A 15,041-nucleotide genomic window follows, 5' to 3' on the forward strand; every position below is an offset into this window, starting at 1 on the left:
CACAGCAATCGACCGTGTGATGGCAACAGAGGGGGGAGTTTGTTTGAGTCATTTAGACTCCGAGTCTCTATTCAACATTTTGAATGGATTTTGACTTACGACCATTTTTACTTACGACCGTTTGGTCGGAACGGAACTCGGAAGTCGGATGTTACCTGTAAATGTATTCACAGTGATAACTCAGCTTACGAACGCTTTAGCTAACAAACATTTCGCTTCACAAACATTAAATTCGCGAGGATATGGTCTCGGCTAACAAACTAGTTTTCGGTGGGCGAACCAAACCACACAGCGCCACGGTCCACTTTCTGTTGATTTGTATTAACGAAAAGCAGCTAGCAGGGGACATTGTGATTGAGGCTATTATCGCTGAGAAAGCACAGCAACTTTACTCGGATATCATTAAGAGGCAACTATATCAACGACCATCACAAAAGTCAATAAAACCACTTGATTATACAGTACAGTTTATTTTTTTTCATTACAATACAATAGCATTGTACATAAAATAAGATCTATTTCGTGTAGTTTTAAGGCTTATCTAGTAGAAAATTCTGTTTTATGGGGCCCTGGAAACAGATTATTCTCATTTTAATGGGTTCTTATGGGAAATAAATGACAAACTTTTCGCCTTACACACACTTTCTGGGAACCAATTAAGTTTGTGAGCTGAGGTATCACTGTACTCCCCTTTATTACTTTATTCTTTTCCGGTCACGTACACGCCTAGTAGAGTGTGACTGGTGTGAGCGTGATTTGGTGGGTGATGTACTTTTGGCAACGTCCACATTTGATGATGCTGTTGGCCTCCTTGACGGACGGCTCGGACGTGAAGCCCGGATAGGCCGTCTCGCATGGAACCAGGGCCTCCACCTTCTTTTGCTTGTGAGCTGCACGCACCCGTACACACACCCATACAATCAAAATCCCGCAGGTGCAGTGTGCTGATGTCAACGGTGAACTCACTGGTGTGATAGCCGGCCTTGGCTTCCATGATGATGATGATGATGATGATGATGATGATGATGATGATGATGATGGAAACATGGAGGATGATGATGGTGATGACGCCATAGGAGTACAAAAATAAAAACATAATGATGACACGAAGCACACAATGACAGGCTGGGAGCGTTTTTTTCACTTTAACTTAAATTATTGACAGGATGTTTATAATAATAATAATAATAATGAATGGTGTTTGACATATAAATTGAGGTTTTATTATTTTTTTGGGGGGTTGGGTGTTGGATTTATTTTATGTCAATGGAAATGAATCCGAAAAAAAAAAAAAAATGATATTTTTTTCAAGATAACTCAAATTATTGACAGGATGTTTCATGACATTTTTGTTATTTTTTCACATCAATGGAAATAAATCCGAATTTTTCGCGACACACACCCCCCACCACGGCTGGCGATGAAATCTTCCGCGGAAGAACACCAAAGCACATGAGCGAAAAGCGCCCCAGCCAGCGAGAGAGAGAGAGAGAGAGAGAGAGAGAGAGAGAGAGAGAGAGAGACGTCGATCGCCTCCAAGGAGTTTTTTTTACAGATACGTTTGCTTTTTTGAGATCGAAAAAGACACCACAGGCTCGTTTTCAGCCTAAGAATACACAAAAGAAAATTACAGTCGAGGAGAAGAAGGAGATCATTGAGAAACACGAACGAGGTGTGCGTTTGTCTGATTTAGCCGCTTAGCGGATGTGCAAGTCCATTTCAATGTGTATCATTGTGTTCAGCTGATAGAAAAGGCTTGGCATGATGTTACCCTTTGATCCTTGAAAGCAGCATGGAAGAATTTGTGGCCGGCATGCATCCTTGAGAGGGACTTTGAAGGATTTGATCATCATGACTCTGTTGTTTTGAACGACATTGTTTCCATTGGACAGAACATGGGACGCGAAGTGGATGCAGATGACATCGAGGGGCTTGTTGCTGACCATAATGAGGTCCTCAACACACAGGATTTGATTTGCTAAGTGGAATGATGTGCCGGCTTTTATTGAACAGTTCCAACCTGGAGCTGAACACGCTCAAGACAGTTGAGATGATCGTGGACTTCAGGAAACATCCATCACCACAGCTACCCCTCACACTATCCAACTGCCTTGTGTCAACCGTTGAGACCTTCAAGTTCCTGGGAATCACAGTCTCCCAGGACATGAAGTGGGAGGTCAACACCAACTCTATCCTGAAAAAGGCCCAACAGAGAATGTACTTCCTGAGGCTGCTAAAGAAGCATGGCCTGCCACAGGAGGTGCTGCAACATTTCTACATGGCTGTCATCGAATCCATCCTGTGTTCTTCCATCACCGTTTGGTTCGGGGCCGCCACAAAAATGGACAAAATCCGACTTCAACGGACAGTTAGGACGGCGGAAAAAAATCATTGGCACCCCCCTACCCACTCTCGAGGACTTGCACACTGCAAGAATCCAAACTAGGGTGCGGAAAATCCTACTGGACCCTCCGCACCCTGCCCACCACCTTTTCCAGCTACTCCCCTCAGGCAGGCGCTACCGATCCATGCGCAACAAATCCAGCAGACATTTAAACAGCTTCTTCCCCCAAGCCATTAACTCTTTGAACTCTTTGAACTCTTTCAACAGTAGCCAAAATGGAACTGTATAGTGCCACTTAGCAGTTTTTTTTGACGACGATACTAGTGCAGCGTGTTCTACCGGAAACAAATTCCTTGTGTGTTCTACATACTTGGCAATAAAGATGATTCTGATTCTGATTCCAGAAAAGACTGGCTATGAAAATCATCAACATGATGAATGATAATGTGATGCCTCAATTTCGTAAGACCTTACAAGTCAGAAAGCAACAGGTGTCAATTAAGAGCCATCAACGACCATCACAAATGTAAATAAAGTGACTTTATTATATAGTGCAGTGTATTTCTTTCATTACAATACAATAGCACATTTATTATACATAGAATAAGGTATGTTGTGTGTAGTTTTAAGGCTTATTTAGTTGAAAATTATATTTTATGGAGACCTTGGAACAGATTATTCTCATTTTGATGGTTTCATATGGGAAACTTTTTTTGGGATACACACTTTTCGCCTTACACACTCTGTCTGGGAATCAATTAAGTTCGTGAGCCAAGGTCTCACTGTAGCTAGGGATCCCCCAACTGGCACTATGACAGATATCCAACTTGCTATCATAACTCACGACATTGCAGGATGCATGGACTTGAGGCTCTGTCCAGGGCTTCCTGAACATCACATTGGTTTTCCCGTAACTATATGCATTATGTCATCTGTGGCATCACCAATCGTGACGTCGCCTGTCCACCATAAACCACACATCAGACTGTCAGCCTGGGTGGAGGCAGCTGACAACACTGCCCAGAGCCCAGGTGTCATAGACATATTATATCAACCGTTTGCAGGAGAATGACATGACTGGCATCCGTTATTATCAAACACGTGGTACCGTTATGCTACTCTCATTGCGAAGCAAGATAGAAAAAGCAATTGTTTTGTATGCTCTTATATGCCTCATTCTGTGACACAACAACGTGTGCATTCGAATGTATTCGGAGAGAGAATGGCTAGAGCTTAATATCTGTTAATGTTAATATCTTTGCATAAATCCGATCAACATTTTCCGGTTCTTCGTAATGCTTCGAAAGGAGAGATAGTTCCAGGCTTAGACACTCTTTTGGAACCAGATAACCAAGTTATGACCGAGAGCGGGTTGTGATTACCATTTTGCGTTACAATGTACAGTACGGGTCAAAATTTGGGTTTTATAGATAAGTATAGATGTTTATATTTGCTACCGCTAAACACTAATGTCACCGTTTTGCCAGGGTATCTTCGTATCTCTGGTGGTTATGCGGTTGGAAAGTATATTCTTTTATTCCCCCGCGAGCCTACGGTCTGTGCGCACCTGTTACTGTGACCGACAATACTTTCATTGTCATCAGTCGTCCAGTACACCATCATCAAAGTCAAAGTCAGCTTTATTGTCAAATATGCTAATATGCATGACATACAGCACAGATGAAATTAATGTCCTCTCTGACCTAGCGTGCAAAGCACTAATAACGTGGCTAAAAAGACATACAATTGACAACAGACAATACATGTAATTTCTGAATGTAAAGTGAGGTAGTGTCGTATGTAAAGTGAGGTAGTGACGTATGTAAGGTCAGGTAGTGACCTATGTAAAGTGAGGTAGTGACGTATGTAAAGTGACGTAATGTAGTAATGCAAAAACAAACAACAAGAAAGGGTTGAAGTGGTGAAGTGAGGTCTTGCAGATAAAAAAATGAGAAAGAACAAAAAATAGAGTTCAGGATGATAGTACAGCGTATAGTGTGTCCTCAGAGTTCGGTGAGTGTGGCAGTGGGAAGGCAGGGTGGGCAGGGCTGGGAGGGAGTTGAGTGTCCGGACTGCCTGGTGGCAGAAACTGTCCTTGAGCCTGCTGTTCTTGGCTCGGAGACTCTGCAGTCTCCTACCCGATGGCAGCAGGGTGATTGTGGGAGGGGTGGGTGGGATCGCCAGCGATCCTGATGGCTCTGCGGGTGAGGCGGGTGTTGTAAATGTCCTGAAGGGGGGGAGAGAGACACCGATGATCTTCTCAGCTGTACTTACGATGCGCTGCAGTCTTACGGCAGGACACGGTGCTGGCGCCGTACCACACGGGTCAGGATGCTCTCGATGGTACAGCAGTAGAAGGAGGTCGTGATGAGGGTCGGGGCTCCAACTCTTTTGAGCTTGCGGAGGAAGTACAGGCGCTGGTGGGATTTCTTGGCATTTCTTAGCTCCAGGACAGGTTTTCGGGTATGTGCACTCACAGGAACTTGGCGCTGCTCACTCTCTCCACTGCATCACCGTCAATGGTTAGTGGAGCATGCTGGGGGCGCACTCTCCTGAAGTCCACGACAATCTCCTTTGTCTTCTCCACATTCAGACGGAGATTGTTGTCCTTGCACCGCGTGGCAAGGCGGCTGACTTTGTGCCTGTAGGCTGTCTCCTCATCGTTGTTGATGAGGCCCACCATAGTTGTGTCATCCGCAAACTTTACGAAGAGGGTGGAGCTGGGTGATGATGGTGAGCAGTCATGTGCGAGCAGAGTGAAGAGGAGGGGGCTCAGCAGACACACCTGGGGGGCCCATAATCGGTAGAGCGGTTGGGCCATTATGCAAACTGGAAAGGGTCATGGTTGGGGGGGAGGGCAGCCTTGATGTGGTTCATAACTAGCCGCTCGAAGCACTTCATGAGGATGGGAGTGAGTGTGACTGGGCGGAAGTCGTTGTGGCAGGTGGGGGACGACGTCTTTGGGACCGGGATGATGGTGGTGGCTTTGAGGCACGTGGGTGCAACAGCCTGGCTCAGAGAGGTGTTGAAGATGTCTGTGAAGACATCTGTGAGCTCATCCGCGCAGGACACGGCCAGGAATGCCGTCGGGACCCGGGGCTTTGCGTGTGTTTCCCTCTGAGGGATCGCCTCACGCTGTCCTGGGACAGTGTCAGCACCTGGTCGCCAGGTGGTTGGGTCTTCTGTGCTAGAGTGCTGTTGTCTGCCTCGAAGCGGGCGAAGAAGTCACTCAGCTGGTTCAGTTGAGTGGTGGAGTTCTCGCCGATTTGTGGAGAGGGCTTGTATTCTGTGATGGTCTTTATCCCACGCCATAGGTTCCTGGTGTCTCTGCTGTATCTGAAGTGGTTGGCGATCCTCCTGGAGTGCTGTCTCTTGGCCATCCTGATGCCACGTGACAGGTTGGCCCTGGCTGTCCTCAGGCCCAGCTCATCGCCAGCTTTGTAGGCAGCGTTCCTAGCCCCAAGGAGCCTGTGGACTTCACCTGTTAGCCATGGCTTCTGGTTGGCCCGGATGGTGACAGATCTGGTGACAGTAACGTCATCCATGAACTTCCTCATGTAGGAGGTAACAGAGTCTGTGTACTCTTGGAGGTCTGTGGTGTTGTTGTAGGTGGCCGTTTGTCTGAACATGTTCCAGTCAGTGTTGGAGAAGCAGTCGAGTGCCTCTGACGACCCATCAGGCCACACCCTTATCTGCTTCTTTACTGGTTTGACGACTTTGACAAGTGGCCTGTATGCGGGCATTAACATGATAGTGGAGTGGTCCGAAGCCCTTAGGTGGGGAGGGGGTATGCTTTGTAGGCTCCTTTGTGTGTGGTGAAAACATTGTCCAGAATGTTGTTACCTCTAGTCGGAAAGTTAATGTGTCCATGGAGTTGTGGAAACACGCTTTTCGGGTTGGCATGGTTGAAATCGCCAGCCAGGATAAGGAAAGCATCTGGGTGGGCTGTCTGTTGCACGCTGATGTGCTGGTAGAGTTCATTTAATACCACCCTCCTGTTGTTAATTGTGCTCTGGGAGATGTAAACTGCTACCATCAGTATGGCACTAAATTCCCTCGGCATGTAGAATGGCCAACATTTTATGACCATAAGGTCCATCAGTGGTGTGCAGTGTTTGCATACTACCACAGCGTTGCGGCACCAGGCATCACTGATGTAAACATTGAGTCCCCCGCCGCGAGTCCCCCCCCCCCCCCCTTGACGAGCGCGCTTTCTGCCCGGAAGCTAGTTAGCTGGGCTAGCTGGATGGCACTGTCCGGTATGCTGTCGTTCAGCCATGTTTCCACAAACACAAGGGCACAACACTCACCCACGGTCTTGGAAGTTGAGCGGAGAAGCCTGATGTAGTCCATTTTATTGTCCAGCGAGCGTACGTTAGCCAGCGTGATGGTGGGAATGGTCGGCCGGTGGGGGCTAGCCGTGAGCCTTTTGCGGATACCTCCACGCTTCCCCCTCCTCTGTTTCCTCATACAGCGCTTGTGGCGCCTCCACTCTGGGTTGGGTGCAGAAGTGGGGGTCGGTGGAGGAGTGGAGGTCAATGGACGAGCCGACTCCCTGAGCAATCCATACGGGAGTACGTATGCCTCGGTTGTAGCGAGGAAGACGGAGACGAACATTTACACGAGTGAGACAAACATAATAAACCTGATAAAACCAATTTGCCGGCAGAGAGAGGAACCGCTGCGTGTGCACGCGGCGCCATCTTGGAAAAAAAATGTTAAGAGAACAGCATCGTTTACGCCCCATGACTTGATCTGGGGGACTGATGTTGCAGAACAGTTCAAACATCATAGCACCAGCAGTAAGATAATGTTAGCTCTTTATCCGCAACTTGGAGTGGCTAAAAACATGCTCCGAATTGTAACTATTGATTACAGATTTCAAGTGTTTGTAAATGCCAGCTTGAAAGTGGATGAAATGCAGAACACCGAAATCGCAGCAATTAGGCGTTGCAAAATAGAATGGTTTTAGACCTTTTGACAGCCCCACAAGGGGGCGTCTGTGCTATGGTGGGTGACATATATACCTGAAGAAGCAAATTCCATGAACATGACTCATGCTTTCTCTGTTATCAGGGATCTCAGAGATGCTATCGCCAAAGATCGACGGCCTGATCACCCGTGGAGCTTTGCCATGCTCTTTGAAGGACCGTGGTACATGACGTTGCTGAGACTGTTTATGCCTGTCGTGATCGTGATTATACTTTTTTTCTTCGTCATTGGTTGTATTATTTCTTGTTTATGCACGATGGTGGTCTCTATGATCACCAATTCCCATGTTAATTAGGCAAAAATTTTGTACCAACAAATGCGTGAAGGGAACCCTGTGTTGTGATTTGGATTTGTACACCATGGCCAGAGTGTGCTTGCTCCCGACAAATATATATATATATATATATATATATATATATATATATATATATATATATATATATATATATATATATATATATATATATATATATATACACATGCTAAAAACATCCTATGTTATTTCATTTCTACTTATTCTTATCAATTAGTAAGTCCATATATGTATGTAGTTTAGTTATTTGATTATGTTAATTAGTATACATGTACTCAGCTTGTACTTAGTATACAAATCTAGCTATCATGTTTCAGTCTAATAATAAATATTCATGATTGTATCTAGCAGTTGATAGGTCCTTTCCAAAGTGACATCACTCCTGTTGTTTATAAATGTCTGAGACGCGCTCTCGCGCGCGCTCTTGTCTGTCCCTTGGCTTTGTTTCTCCCCTCGAGAACATCCTCTAGCTGCCTGATGAATAAATATTCCTTTTTTGTATATCACCTTGCTTCCTGCTGATTTAATATTTAGACTACACAAATGGAGAACTGAACCAGGAAGAACAACATTTAACGCAACAATAAATCTAAAATTATTGACAGGATGTTTCATGACATTATTTTCTTTTTTGGTGGGTGGGTGTATTTATTTCATGTCAATGGAAATTAATCTGAAAAATTTGGTATTTTTTTCAAAATAACCCAAATTATTTACAGGATGTTTCATGATGTTTTTATTGTTTTTTGGGGGGGGATTTATTTCATGTCAATGGAAATAAATCAGAAAAATCAAAAATGTTATTTCTTCTTCAAGATAACTCTTAAATTATTGGAAGGATGTTTCATGACGTTTTTTTGTTTTTTTTTTGAGGCGGGGTTAATTGAATGTCAATTGAAATTAATCTGAAAAAAATATTGAAGTCAACTTAAAGGACAACCGACACCATTTTTTTTGTTTCCTAACTGACATCAGAAAAACGTTTTATAGCATCTAAAATACCCAAAACATGCAGGCTGATATTTTCAGTCAAACGCAAAACACCAATAAAAATGATTTAAAGTTGCCCAAAACTTCCACTAATGAGCTCAAAACTGGACAGATTCAGAAAATCCCGCCCCCAGTTTGTGATGTCACGTCAGGAAACTCGTTCACAAACTGCCTTGCTCCAGAATCAAAACAATGGCTTCAGAGAGTTCAGATTCGCAAAAAAATCCTTTCTTGTTACTCATAGAGTTATGAATATGATTCAAAAAGTTCTGAAGAGGAAAGCATAAGTGTTTGCGATCGATTAAAGAAGTCCCTCCGTATCAATTCGAGCCGTAAGACATATGAAGCATATATGAAGCTCCGTGAATGAGCAATAGAGCATCAATTGGGTGATATGTGACAAATAATGACATGCATAACAAATAATAAGCTACAAGATCTCAACATCAATGCAGATTGTTTACTGGTCGTGCATGCAAAACGTTAAAACTTTCAAAAATGAAGAGTTCCGAACTAACGTATGAATGACATCGTTAACTCCGGTTAGCTCCTATCCATCGCTAACTCCGGTTAGCTCCTCGTTCCAGCAGTTGATGAATGTTTGTCCGATAGGTTTGCTCCACTAGTGACGATTGCTCTCTTTCACCACTGGAAGCAACTTTGTAACGATTGTCAGGCGGATAGGATGACAGCGGTTATTGTCTGTCCGCTGGAAATTTGTGTAAACTTACACCTTCTTTATGCGTGCTACCACAATTGGCTGCCACACGATTCACCCTTGCGTTATTTATGTAGTTTTCCTTCTAATTTCGTGATCAACACTGTGTTTTCAGGTGAAACAAAGTACCCAAAATGCATTTGTGTGTCGCTTTCTCTATCAAGGGCGCTTGAAAACAAGACTTCATGAATATTCAGCGTGAGTCTTAAAATGTAAAATATAGCTATATGTGGTGGAATCTTTGTAAAATGCGGTCAGTAGAAGTCATTTGAAGTGATTTTACAAATTATGGACGCACTTTGGCCGGAGGTGTCATTTGTCCTTTAAATTATGGACAGACTGTTTCATGATGTTTTTATTGTTTATTTATTTATTTATTTATTTATTTATTTATTTATTTATTGTTTGGGGGGGTGGTCGGATTAATTTCATGTCAATGGAAAATTAGGAGGGGGGTTCTATTATTTTTTTAACATAATCATGAAACAAGCTGAATTCATCTGACAAGGCACGGCTGTAATATTGTTGATATAATAACAAGTGATTGATTACCATCCACCAAATAATCCGAGTGCCACAAACTGCACAGGTTGAAGTCCAACACCAACCTGTGGGAGACACACAGAAAAAAAATACTACATTTACACGGGTTTAGTTTTTTCATGCTTGTTTGCCGATAAAAGCGCTGGTCAGACCTCAGGAAATGTTTTTTCTTTTCCACAAGGGGGCACCATTTCCCTTTTTGTCCATGTTAGCGCTTCGTTGCAGCTTCTGTTGTTGTTCAAGCAGTATATGAATCGATATGTATTGCACTGTATTTTGTGCAGCCGTCCCCATTTCAAGCTCAGATAACTCCAGACCCATTTAACTGAGGAATTAACTATTTTTTTGATGAAAGAAGAGCATCTAAGGTTTGTTACGCGGCATTGAATGTTGATGTCATCCTAAAATGTATGTATTGCATTGTATTTTGTACAGCTGCCCCATTTCAAGCTCATATAACTCCAGACCCGAAAAACTGAGGAATTAACTCTTTTTTCTGATGAAAGAAGAGCGTCTAAGGTTTCTTACGCTGCATCGAATGTCGATGTCGTCCTAAAATGTATGTATTGCATTGTATTTTGTACAGCTGCCCTCATTTCAAGCTCAGATAACTCCAGACCCGTATAAATTTGGAATTCACTATTTTTTCCTGATGAAAGAAGAGAGTCTAAGGTTTCTTACGCCACATTGCATTTTTACGTCATCTTAAATGTATGTATTGCATTGTATTTTGTACATTTGCCCCCATTTCAAGGTCAGTCAAAATTCTGTGGGTCCTGGAATTCAATGAAAAAAAACCCGGTCACTGGAGTGGACACCTTGAGAGTTTTGAAAGGCACTTATGAATGAAATGTATTATTATTTTTGCACATCACCTGGCAGTCAATGAGTTTAATGCACCAATGATCAGGCTGTCATGAAATAGAGAGTGAGAAGAGAGTTTTGGTTCCTCACATGAGCATGTTGGAAAATATCCATCGAAGAATTGCCGCCAGGGTGTAAAAAGGCTGCAGGTACACACACGAAAAAAAAGTCAATCACAAGTGCACAAAAGGTCAACAATTATCCTATCATAAATTTGGAAACCCACTCCCCAATTGCAGGACAATCGATCTCCCCCATTGAGAGACAAATAAATCTTATCTGATCATATCTGTTTTTGAATGGGAGGATTGTCGGTGCCATTCGACTGTCATCGCTGGACAGCTCTGGGGTCATTTTGCTTTTTTGCGCCTGTAATGAGCAGCATCTTCACAGCCCCGCTTTGTTCAGCGGAATGGTCGGTGCTTTTGGACAGTCTGCGGCTGGATGCATGGCTTGAGGAGCCCACGATAAGAAGAAAGGAGCGTCAGCGCAAGAACGCCGATGCGTATGTGGAACTGTTGCGGCTTGGAATTGAAGGATTTATGTGGCACAGGATATGTGCCACATAAATCCTTTTTCATTTAAAACAGCTTCATGTAACAAAGCGGGTACAGAAAGTGCTTAAGAATTAATGACTCTCTGTGTCTTTGTGTTGTCATATTGTCTTTGTTTTGTCATTTTAGTTGTTATTTAGTTTTTTTTTTGTTCTTTTGACTTCAACAGTGGCTGACTTTCCAGCATGTACAGTAAAGTCTCGTTATATCGATATCGGTTATATCGATAGTACCGCTTATTACAATACTATTTTCATTTCCCTTGCACATTTCTAGTCTTTTTATGTATAATTAGTACCGTTTAGTACGATACCCGGTTATTACGATAATCCGGTTATTACGGTGCTCCTTTTCATCCCCCGCCGGCCATTTTTGTTGTTTATATCGATATATCAGTCGCGCCATTGGTCAACTTGGTCACGTGTCTTGTTACGTGAGCCGCCATCGGTCGCGCCATTGATCGACTTGGTCACATGAGCCGCCATCGGTCGCGCTATTGGTCGACTTGGCCGTGTGACTTTGTCACGTGACACGCCATCGGTCGCGCCATTGGTCAACTTGGTCACGTGTCTTGGTTACGTGTCACGCCATCAGTCGCGCCATTGGTCGACTTGGTCAGGTGACTTGGTTACGTGCCCAGCACCCATGTAGCAGAGCCATTTTCCTTTTCAGACGCTAGCTCGTGTGTAGCAGACGAGATTGAAGTGTTTGTGTTAAAAGGTAAAAATGGGAAGCTGAAGAAGATTGATGACTTTTTTAAATTGTATACATAATACAGTAAGATGTAAGCGTTGCAGTTTCCCTGTTGTGTTATGTACATGCCCACTGTACTGTATATGAATGCAATCGTTTTTTGCAACAATGTTTCTTGTTTTGTCTGCTGAAGCGCGATGATTTTGAAAATTAACATTCCATACTGTGTATTAAAGGACAGCCGATGTCACTTTTTATTCAAATGCAAATAAAAATGACTTCACGCCAAGACGTCTTGCATTGCTTGTGAATCCAAACAATGGCTTCAGATTCGGATAATATGCTTTCTTGTTACACATCCAGTTTTGAATATGTTTCAAATACACTGTAGTTCTGAAGATTAAAGCATACATGTTTACAATCATTAAAGAATTATATGTGCCATTTTGAGGCAACATTGGGGGAACATCTCTCACCCAAAAAAAAAAGGGAGCTAATGGCCAGCTCCGTTTCTTATATGGCGCTTGGCTGCCCTCTTTTGGCGGCTTTTGTTTAATGCAGTTCGGCGCAGGATCGGATATATCGATAGTCCCGGTTATATCGATATTTTTTCGGACTCCCTTGAATATCGATATAACGAGACTTTACTGTATTTTGATTTTCTTCTTTCATTTCTTTCATCACTTTGCTGCTGTGAAATTTAAATTTCACCACTACGAGACTAATTAAGGCAAATCCAATCCAATCACGTTCAAGTTAACAGGCTAAAAGGTGAAATTGGGCTTGCAAGGCCATGGGCGGAGAGTTACAGGGTGGCCAGGCGGGGCCATCCGGCACCCCTTTGTCACTGTGGTGTGTCTGGTGTGTTTTTTTTTGCAGGTTGCGGGGGGGTCACTGACGCTGAGAAGAGGCCTGGGAGCGGCGCTGGCGTGGTGATGGCTGTTCTTGCACATGGCCTGGTAGTCGAATAGCGAAACTCTGCCAATGAAACACACAATTGTACTTTTTTTGGGGGGTGAGGGTGGAAAACCAAAAGTCTAGTAAAAGATCATTTGTGGCATTGATAATAAATAAATACATACAGTAAAGTCTCTTTATATCGATATCGGATATATAGATAGTCCCGGTTATATCGATACTACAGTAAAGTCTCGTTATATCGATATTCAAGGGAGTCCGAAAAAATATCGATATAACCAGGACTATCGATATATCCAACCCTGTTTGCATGTAATTTTCTCTGTGCGTGCATAGAAATAGTATCGATATAACCTGGACTATCGATATATCCGATATCGTTATAACGAGACTTTACTGTATTTCTATGCACGCACGGAGAAAATTACATGCAAACAGGGCCGGATATATCGATAGTCCCGGTTATATCGATATTTTTTCGGACTCCCTTGGATATCGATATAACGAGGCTTTACTGTACTTGGAACACCAAAATGGTTTTTTTTCTCATTACTAAGACTTTGTCATTGTGGGAAAATATTTTTTGGGAGGGGGTAAAAAAAAGTCCCCCCTGTTAATAAATGTAAAATGTTGAGATGTGTGATGCGGGTTGAATGTGTATGCGGGTTATGAATCAAAATTCCATCTAGAGTGCGAATTCCAGCCAGTGTGTGCGAATAGACGTTTCCACGGAAACTGACTTTTTGTACATTCCCATCTTGATCAGCATGGCCATGACGGCACCGTCCACCTCGCCCATGAAGCGACCAACCTATGTGGGGGAGAAAAAAAAAGCCTCATGGTGTGAATAATAATAATAACACATTTCATTTATAAGCACCTTTCAAAACTCTCAAGGTCACTTTACAGTCACAAACATAGGTACCATCATTAATAAAATACAATCACTTATAGAATGCAATAAATAAAATACAATTATAAATAGAAACGAGTGAGAGCCACAGAAAATGCAATTTTAAATAGGTGGGTTTTGAGATGGGACTTGAAGGTGGGAAGAGAATCGATGTTACGATTGTTGGCATTTATGTATTTATTGATATGTTTGTTTGTTTGTTTATGTACCGGTGTGTGTATTTATTTAAATATGTACTGGTGATTTTTTTTGTTTATTCGTCTATTTATTTATGAACAGTTGTACAGTGGGACCTTGGCTTACAAACGCAATTGGTTCCCAGACAGAGTGTGTAAGGCGAAAAGTGTGTATCCCAAAAATTAATTTCCCAGAGGAAACCATTAAAATGAGAATAATGCGTTCCCAGGTCCACATAAAATATAATTTTCTACTTTCTAATTTTCTAAGCCTTAAAACTACACAAAATATACCTTACTTTATGTATGATAAATGTGCTACAGTATTATGATTAAAGAAATAAACTGTACTTTATAATAAAGTCATTTTATTAACCCTTGTGATGGTCGTTAATGGGTTGATGGAATGGAGTGTCCAGTTTCCTCAGCATTAAACACTTGATGAGGAACATAGGCTTCATTCACCATCTTGAGGAATGATTCCTTGTAGGTGCTTTCTCTGTGATAATTGCATCTAGTTCTTCATCAATGATGATCTGTTTGGCTGGGTTGATAGCTTTTTGCATCAAGTGTACAGATGACTTGTGCGGGTTATTTGTGGAGCGTGATTGATAGGATATTTTAACATTCCAGTCTACACTCTGCTTTTAAATTTTCAAAGTTGAAACTAGTCTAAATATCACTTTTTTCTATCCATTTTCTAACCTTTTTTATGTTTTTTATTTTATATTTCACTTTTGTTTTTTGGTTTAAAACTCTGTCATCTCCCTTTCGTGTGTGTGTGTTCTCTCTCTCGCTCTCTGTCTGCCTGTCTCTTTAATGTTTAACTCCCCCAGACCCCCCCACGCCTGGGTTCTTGACCAATCACGTGGCTTTAACCGAAGACGCCATTTTGTTTTTGGGAGAACGGCCTCACTCTCTCTGTCTGTAACCCCATCCCCACTGCTGCATTCTTGACCAATCACGTGGCTTTAACCGAAGCCTGTGGGCGGGGAATAGAGAAATAAATGCAGCCAGCTGCCA

The 15,041-nt window shown here is 42.7% G+C and overlaps 1 protein-coding gene across 1 annotated transcript in view; it reads right to left on the minus strand.

Annotated features, from left to right (window-relative positions):
• Positions 1 to 726: 726 nt before the first annotated feature.
• LOC148898428 (voltage-dependent calcium channel subunit alpha-2/delta-4-like) overlaps positions 727 to 15,041 on the minus strand; it is a 60,859-nt gene continuing 46,544 nt past the window's right edge. Inside the window, exons 25-27 of the mRNA XM_088995967.1 lie at positions 13,670 to 13,740; positions 9,910 to 9,965; positions 727 to 890 (exon numbers count right to left, since the gene is read on the minus strand). Of these exons, the coding sequence (XP_088852093.1) occupies positions 727 to 890; positions 9,910 to 9,965; positions 13,670 to 13,740 (291 nt within the window). The remainder of the gene's footprint in view (positions 891 to 9,909; positions 9,966 to 13,669; positions 13,741 to 15,041) is intronic.

The sequence above is a fragment of the Hippocampus bargibanti genome, linkage group LG05 (genome assembly GCF_051943395.1).
Source record: "Hippocampus bargibanti isolate YZ-2025 linkage group LG05, ASM5194339v1, whole genome shotgun sequence".
Lineage (NCBI taxonomy): Eukaryota > Metazoa > Chordata > Actinopteri > Syngnathiformes > Syngnathidae > Hippocampus > Hippocampus bargibanti.